This window comes from Haliotis cracherodii, unplaced genomic scaffold, assembly GCF_022045235.1.
Source record: "Haliotis cracherodii isolate W230 unplaced genomic scaffold, xgHalCrac1.p SCAF_4, whole genome shotgun sequence".
In the NCBI taxonomy this organism is placed as follows: Eukaryota; Metazoa; Mollusca; class Gastropoda; order Lepetellida; family Haliotidae; genus Haliotis; species Haliotis cracherodii.
Window position 1 is genome coordinate 27,390,481 of NW_027266297.1, and position 9,060 is coordinate 27,399,540.

Sequence of the window (9,060 nt, forward strand, 5' to 3'; positions counted from 1 at the left end):
TAAGTGTTATAACTAGGGAATATTAGCCTGTTGAAACAACGCTTCAAATTTTAAACCTCGGGGAAGATTTAAGTTGTTTACGACTTATCAACATCGTAGCTCTATCTGTTTCCGGTTTAGAAGCATGTTTTGAAGAATTATCTTGGTTTAAACGTTTATCTGCATCGAATGCCATTACAATGGTAAAAACACACATTTTAGATGACTGCGTTATATCCATTCCTTGTGTGACACATTAATGAGCAATATGTGCCAAACACAAACCTGTTAACAATGGTTTAATCAATAAAAGAAAAGGTCTAAAAAAATGTTTTTGTTAATTGTGTGATGTTGGCGTTTTGTGTAATTTCTTGAGTCTAGGCGACCCCAAGCATCTATTTCGTCGAATTTCACATGCAATCTTGTTAATCAGTGTTCATTCTACTTGTAGTTACCCTTGTCACTCCTGAGAACTGCTGTCAACCATCCAATGGTGAGTATCTCAGTAGCTTTGTATCTTAAATGGCAAGACTTCAGTTGACCGGCACAGCTTTTATCACGAATTAGGTCCGTCTGCAGGCAGTGTCTCTTCAACCCTTAGGGTTGGTTGTGTTAAATTAAGGTAGGTTTCCTCCAACGCTTGGATCCCCTTTCCAATCACGCACCCTTTACGATCGGACCGCCTCCGTGGTCTAGTGGTAGAGCGTCAGCCCGGAGAGCGGAAGGTCTGGAGTTCGATCCTCAGCCGCGTCATACCAAAAGAAGTTTAAAGATAGTACTTGTTGTTACCCTGTCTGGCGCTCGGCACTAAGGCGCTAAAACAAGGACTGGTCGGCTCGGAGTCAGTATACTGTGTCTGAGTGGGGTATTCATGTTAAACTGCGGCATGGTATCTCAGTGAGCTAGCACTATAAATCGGCATCAGTCCAGACTAGTACAAGCAGCCACACAAACACACACGTACATGCACGTCGCTATATAAGTGCAACAATCTTGGACGCGATGTTAAACCCCATTTCACCTCACCTCACCACCCTTTACGATCATTAGGTTTAACCCCATGCCAATCAAACACCCCATTGTGATCCTTAGGGTCACAGTGGTCAGATACCCCTTTACAATTCTTAGGGTTAGTTGTGAGTTAGGGAATGGGTTAACTAGTTCACTTCTTGTAATGGATTAATCCAATGCAATTTGAGGAAAATCCTCAAAATATCTATCAAGATTCAAGTTTTGCAAAGAATAATGGCTGCTTTGGGTGTTGATCACTTGGAAGACAACACTAATTATTTGTGATAGTGCCCATGGTCCCATGTTAAAGTTTTTGCTAATTAGATCATTGTCTTCATTGTAGTCAAACTCATGAGCATGATTATCCAAGTTTAGTTTGAAGCAAAGCAATGATAACCCTGATCATTATGATAACAGTTGATCGATAAATAATATTATCGTAATATTAGTAATAATTTTTAATAGTGTATTTGGGCTCAATGAATAATGACAGTGAAATAGATTAAGCATGGTAAGAATTACCTAAAGAATCTGTTTGAAAACTACCTTGTAGTTGTGTCTTTCTTTTAGCCTTGAACGTGTTGAAAAGGCCTTAAATGTTTAAAACAAGCCTTGAATTTACCTCAATTTATATATCAACACTGTTATTTGTACTATTTCCATATAGTTGAGAGTTCATTTTATACCAGTGATTAAGATGAAAGATTTTGGTTGAAAAAATAGTCCAGATTTGTCATTGCTGAGTGAGGCGGTAAAAAACAAATGTCATATCTTTACGTATATCTCAGCATGCTCAGAGTCGGTTTATTTTCAGCTTTATCATGTTTTCAGCTTTTACATATCAATCGACCTGTGAAGATCCAGGGTAGAATAGGTCTTCAGCAACCCATGCTTGCCGTAAATGGCGACTATGCTTGTCGTAAAAGACACACTGACTTGGTTGATGCATGTCATCAATCCCAATTGCGTGGATCGATGCTCATGATATCGATCACTGGATTGTCTGGTCCAGACTCGATTATTTACAGACCGCTGTCATATAGCTGGAATATTGCTGAGTGCAGCGTTAAACAACAAATCAACCAACATATCAATCATAGCTTATCCTCAGAGTTTACGACTATGATCTGATGATACACTGAAGTATGGTGTTGGGTGTAGTGTATTGGCCTAAGTATTTCTTCAGTAACTAGTGCGTAAAGATAACGAGATGCCTCTTTGGTAAATGCCTGTTTACTTTGGGAAACCACGATGACAATGACAAGCACACGTCGCCAATGACGTCACTTCGACATATGACGTCACATCCGAATTGGCAGTGCACGAAGGTGCACGTGCACCATGTAAACAACACAACACTACATTGGGCAAATGTGATACTAATCTCTGCTGTTTCTCTTGTACAATGTGGTATTTGCCTGGTTTGTGAATGATCAAAATTATGGTCAGTGACATTTGGTTGGCAGTGTCGGCCTAGCCATTCCTGTATGACCTACCAACACTTGACATTGATCATGTAAATATTAACTCAATTCTGAGAATCATTGCCAATAATCATATAAGCATGATAAGTGCACTGCAGCATGTTCAGTGAACACATGACTAATCAGCATCCCCATCAACAACGTCAACCAACTCTTAATCATGTAAATGATGAAGTTGGAATTTTCACTTATTTTCAGCTGGTTGAGTTGAAGAATGGCGAGACATACAACGGACATCTTGTCAGCTGTGATAACTGGATGAACATCAACTTGAGGGAAGTGATCTGCACGTCTCGGGTAAACACACGTTAATCCTTCCATAGGACTCAAACCTGTAGGGTGGTCGGGTAGCCTAGTGAAGAAAGGTTACAGTGTGTGGCAGCAATAAGCCTTCACTCACTGTTTTGCTGCAATTAGTCATCTAGTCATGCTGGTTGTGGGGAAGTTGGATTTCATGTTAACTTGAAGGTCTTCAGCAGCCCATGCTTGCCTTAAAAGGCGAATATGCTTTTCGTAAAATGCGATTATTACTTGTCATAAGAGGTGACTAACAGGATTGGGGAGTCAGACTTGCTGACTTGGTTGATACATGTCATCATATCCCAAATGTGTAGATCAATGATCATGATGTCAATCACTGGATTCTTTGGTCCAGACTCAGTTGGTTTCAGACTGCCGTCATATAGCTGGAATATTGCTGGGTGCAGCATTAAACAAAAAGCAAACAAACAAACAAATCTTGTTAGCTTCTTCAATCTGTTTAGGATTTGCGTTTAAGGTTAGTATTGTGTCTGTTGCACCAATTTTTGCAGTAATGAACAACAGTATAAACCTCATTATTTCATGAATGTCTTTTACCTACTTCTGTATCGATGAAGAGATCGGTGATTCCCCAAACCATAAACTGTGATAAATGCAGGCCATGACAAGGGGCACAAGCGCCACAAATCGCGATACAGAATTGCATCCTTTGGGCATGCCAAAAACTTATGGTTGTTGATTTGGCGCAAATATGTTTCTTTAAATTGTTTGTAGGCATTACTTAGAAGTTGATGGATGACAAGATAGACACAATTTTTTATGGATAACAACTTCTTTGATACTGGGAAAAGCGATGTTTCGGTATAGATCCTTACACCGTTGTCAAGCAAGACAGTCTTGCTTGACAAAGGTATAAGGATCTTTTCCGAAATGTCGCTTTTCCCAGTATTAAAGAAGTTGTTATCCATAAAAATTGTGTCTATCTTGTCAAATATGTTTCTAGGTTTTTCAGCACCCATACATGTTCTGCATCATATTGTAGGATGGTGACAGATTCTGGAGGATGCCGGAGTGCTACATCCGAGGAAGCACAATCAAATATCTTAGAATCCCAGATGAAGTCATTGACATGGTGAAGGAAGAGGTCATTCAGAAGAACAAAGGTCGTGGAGACATGCGAGGAAGGGGAGGTCAGCGTGGGAGGGGGAGAGGTAGGTTGTCTCTTCCATGCCTGTGTCATCTGTTGAGAACCAGGTCGGAGTAGGTCCCGTCAAATTCAAACTATCTGAACCTAGTACCCATTTAATGACAAAAATAACAGTGGTGACCCTGCTATTCTTGTGTGAATCTCTTTCGTTTGAAAGAAAATCCCAGGATACAAATTGTATCTTAGCAGTTGAGTCCAAGTGAATGTACAAATCGTTATCATATTGACTACTGCAAGTCAGCACTATACCCATGCTTGTTGGTTTCACCAAAATGGTAAATGTCTAAAACCTGCATCACTTTGTGCTTTGTTCCCACATCAACATGATGAAGCTGACGTACCATGAATTTACACCCCACTCACTCACTCACTCACTCACTCACTCACTCACTCACTGCTACAGTAACTGTAACATGAACCACATGCAATCAATGACCTTTTGCTGACTGAATATGTTTTGTGCAGGTGCATTCTCGGCTGGAGGTCGGGGAGGTCGTGGTGGAGGTCGAGGAGGGGGAGGTGGAGGTCAGCAGAAGCCAGGCAAGGGCCGTGGCAACTGAGAAGCCAATGTTCAGAAAGAAGGCTTCCTACCATTCAGTCATCAAAACAAAGGCTATTTGCCAGTCAGTTATCTCCCTTTGGAAGGCTTCAGATTTGAAACTGGAGCAGCAAGTTGAATATGGTGTGGAATTAAACAGAAAACAAAAGTGCTAGGGTAGTTAGAATATAGCCAGACTGACAGGCAAAGACAATATTGGAAAGATCAGATTGTTTTCTTAGATTGTCAGTATGAACCTTTATTCCAGTATAAGGTATAATACTTTTTCTGTTTCATTTGTAAATATGTATTGGTTCGTGCCCTCCTGAAGGTGACATGGACTTTCAATGCTGGAGGCATGAGCTTCGAAAGTCCATATTGCCAGAGAGGGGTCATCTTCCCGAGGCAAGAAAGTTAACTGACTATAAAAGTACAGTTTCCACCCTTTCCAAACTAGGCTGGTATTATGGAGTTACATTTTGGCTGGACTAACGAGTCTATGCATAATCCAATCACAATCGCGTAACGAAATCGAAATTCGTTTCGTAAACTGTCACGCAGATTTCGGTCGTTTGCTGGATTTGCAAAGCATGTGCACCGCCAACTCGTTAACAGATATTTTCCAAATCTTGTCATGTTTTTAATCAAGGTGCTCATGTGATTTGATGCATTTCGCGATGTAAGACTCGTTTTATCACAATATAGACCTTGATTATCGATCAGATCGTCTTGACTGGGCGCCACTGTTTTGTTTGAAGCAAATGCAAGCGATACGAGAGGTGGAATCTGATTGGTCTAAAGGAGAGGCTTAGAAGGGACATAACTCGCAATAGCCACTGGTGGTGCTACGGTAGAGCCCAGTAATTCTAGCCTAGTTCGGCAAGGGTGGAAACTGGACTTTTAAAGTCAGTTAACTCTCTTGCCTCAGGAAGATGGAGAGGATGGACGCTACATGACTTAGATCACATGGGCCACAAATGCAACTGTGATCCGAGGCTCGGTCCCTCTTGTTCGAATGGAATCATCCAACCTCGGTCTGTTGTATGTACAGGGTCATTATGAAGAATAACTATCTGCCAGAATAGTAGACACAACACACCCTAGTGGCATAAGTGACAGTAGTCCCCGTCTAAGAAAGACTAGTCACCATGATGAGGTGACAGTTATTGTTAATGCTTACTTACTTTTTGAGGGTGTAAAATATATGTTTCATATTCCTGGTCAACCGATTAACAGGCACAAACAAGACAAGAACAATCATATGTAAAAATTTTAAAAACACATACAAGACTACCGGTAACTCAGATTGAAGTGTGTCAGGTACTGACAAAGATATAATTTCTCTATTTGTATAAAAATCATATGTAAAATTTAAAAAAAACAAAGTTTGAAAGCATTCTTATCTGAATTTAGTCATGGTCATCGGAAGTTTTGGGAAAGAAGTTCTAGATATTTATCAGTTTGTGAGCACTTTTATCAATGTTTGAAATTAGTATAAGTCGGATAGCATGGCTAGTCCAAGGCTACCGGTAGTCATATTTAGGAAGGACTAGTGACATTTCCTTATGCACTTTGACTAATTACTGTTAGGCACATGGCAAATGAAGAATATCATCTTTGCAGACTAGTGAAAATAAAACTTTTGATGAAGTCGGTGAACTATCTACCTTCTTTTATTTCTTTGTTTTTGAAAACTTTTTAATTGCCACGATTAGGGCAGAACAAAGAATGTAACAGAGATGGACTAACTACCTCCCGATATCTGGTTAGATACAGATTGGGGGAGTCATGGTAGTTGCCATGGTTACACAACTTATATATGTTGGGGTTAACACTTGTGCTAATGCTATTGTGTTTCCCCTTGTAACTGATCCTCCCTATACTTATTAAAGGAAGCTAAGTATGGCTGTTTTGACTCTTGCTTGATTTTATCGTGATGTTACTACATGTATGTTTGTCTTTCATACTTGTAACACATATTTCATTTTGATATTTTCAACATTGTGTATGACGGATGCATTTCATCATCGATATTCATGGTTATTGTATTGATGACAGTGAATGGCTGTTTGTCTGTCCTGGTTAGATACAGGTGACAAACTGAATAAGGCTGCATTGTTCATCACTGTGTTATAACTGTCTTTACATTTGTTTGTAACTTTAACAAATAAATGTCACTTTCGACCTTCATTCATTTACAGTGTTCTGTATTCTGTTCAGTTTTACTGGAGATTTACCGAGGATTTCTCTAAGGTGTTTTTTAGTTCTAAGAACAGACAGACAAACCCATGTACAAAACCACAATTTGCAATATTTAAGTGACACTCTGGTTTCAGGGGAAGAATGGGTTCCCAGTATCTGTATTGATGTAGCTGGTATATTGCTGGAGTGGACTGCCTCTGTGGTCTAGTGGTAGAGCGTCCGCCCGGAGAGCGGAAGGTCCGGGGTTTGATTCCTGACCGCGTCATACCAAAAGACGTTAAAAGATGGTACTTGTTGTTACCCTGTCTGGCGCTCGGCATTAAGGGGCTAAAACAAGGACTGGTCGGCTCGGAGTCAGTATACTGTGTCTGAGTGGGGTATTCATGTTAAACTGCGGCATGGTATCTCAGTGGGCTAGCACTATAAATGGGCATCAGTCCGGACTAGTACAAGCAGCCACACACACACACACACACACACACACACGTGCATGCACGACGCTATACAAGTGCAATAATCTTGGACGCGACGTGAAACCCCATTTCACCTCACTCACCATTCTATTATGATAAATACCCTCGACCCATTCGCTGCCAACCTAAGCTTGTTGTAAGAGGAGGGGGCAAGAGGGAGACCTGCATCACTTTGGGCTTTCCTCCACGCAGTGATATGACTGGAATACTGTTAAAGGCAGTGTTAAACCCAACTCACTCACTGTTGTAAGAATAGACTAAATGGATCCAGTGGTCAGGCTCTGTGACTTGGTTGATTGTATATCATTGTATCTCAGTTGCATTAAGCAGGTCATGATGTCAATCACTGGATTGTCTGGTCCAGACACGTTTTATTCCAATCAATACAGACAGACAGATCTTTAATCAGAGTCTCACCTTATGCATATGTTTGTATTTATAGTCCATATAACATATGTTGTCATGCATAAGACATTCCTTATGGAATTAGGGGCGGTCGGGTAGCCTAGTGGTTAAAGTGTTCGTGCGTCACCCCGAAGACCCAGGTTCGATTACGACATGGGTACAATGTGTGAAGCCCATTTCTGGTGTCCCCCTGTGATATTGCTGGAATATTGCTAAAAGCTGCGTAAAACCATACTCACTCACTCACTCACTCACTCACTCACTCACCTTATGGAATTATGAGAGACTTATCTGTAAGACATATGTACAATGATATACGAACACAATTACATGAGCAATATAGTGAGTGAGTGAGTTGGGTTTAATACCGCTTTTAACAGTATTCCAGTTATATCACAGGGTGTCCGCTTAATGTGGGAGGCAAGCCCGAACTGATGCAGGTCTCAGACGTTTTCCACCTCGGTGAAACCCACGAGCACCGGTATGGTGCTGACAAACCTAGACACGTAATCGGGGAGAACCGGGATTCGAACCCACAATCATAGGTTTCTGGCGTGTCCAAGGGACGCAACTCTGCACAGAGAATCGCGGCGCCTTAGGCGACTGGGCCACCCATGCCCCCACATGAACAATATAAGAGGCTTATAAGTCAAATAATGTTAACCAACAAGCAAACAAACCATCAAAGTTGAAGTGACGTCATGTAATGATATCAATCTCTATTACCACCAACAACGTAACGCAGAATGTGCGCGGACATATGCTTTGTTTTGTTTATGGCACATATAATTATATTGAACCATATGTGGATTGTCAGAGTGAGTCCTTCCAAAATTGATGACGAAACAGGTTGCACTTCACTGAGCGATCACTGAGTAATGTCACAATATATGTGTATTTTATCAAATGTTCTGTAACAAAACGCCCGAGTGCTTATCTGATTTAATTCTGATTAATATATCTGCCACTTCCACTTATTAAGCGACCCGTGAAGATCGGGGTTATAATAGGTGTTCTGCAACCCATGCTTGTCGTAAAAGGCGACTATGCATGTTGTAAGAGGTGACTAACGGGAACGGGTGGTCATGTTCGCTGACTTGGTTGATGCATGTTATCGTATCCCAATTGCGTGGATCGATGCTCATGATGTCTATCTCTGGATTGTCTGATCCAGACTCGATTATTTACAGCCCGCCATCATATGGCTGGAATATTGATGAGTGTGGCGTTAAACAACAAACAAACAAACTATTACTTCTATACGCCTAGTAATATAAAGTATGTTTTGTGCCTGGCATCAAATGCATATTTCATTGTCATCTAATAAGACTTCTTTCTCTTTTTCTTTTATTTTAACAGACAGACAAATTTAGGCCCAATAGACAAAAGTACTTACAATGCACTAATTTCTGCTTCCAGCTGTGAACAACACAGGTAAATGTATGATGCATACCTAAAAGTTTTTACACTGGCCATAACTCCACATACCGTATTCGACGT

At 40.7% G+C, this 9,060-nt stretch overlaps 1 protein-coding gene across 1 annotated transcript; it reads left to right on the plus strand.

Moving 5' to 3' along the window:
• The first annotated feature begins 108 nt into the window (after positions 1–108).
• On the plus strand, positions 109–6,659 carry LOC139480386 (U6 snRNA-associated Sm-like protein LSm4). Its single transcript, XM_071263453.1, has 5 exons — positions 109–182; positions 431–472; positions 2,673–2,771; positions 3,778–3,946; positions 4,408–6,659. Exons 1-5 carry the CDS (start codon positions 180–182, stop codon positions 4,500–4,502), a joined length of 408 nt encoding a protein of 135 aa, XP_071119554.1. The 5' UTR covers positions 109–179; the 3' UTR covers positions 4,503–6,659.
• The last annotated feature ends 2,401 nt before the right edge of the window (positions 6,660–9,060 follow it).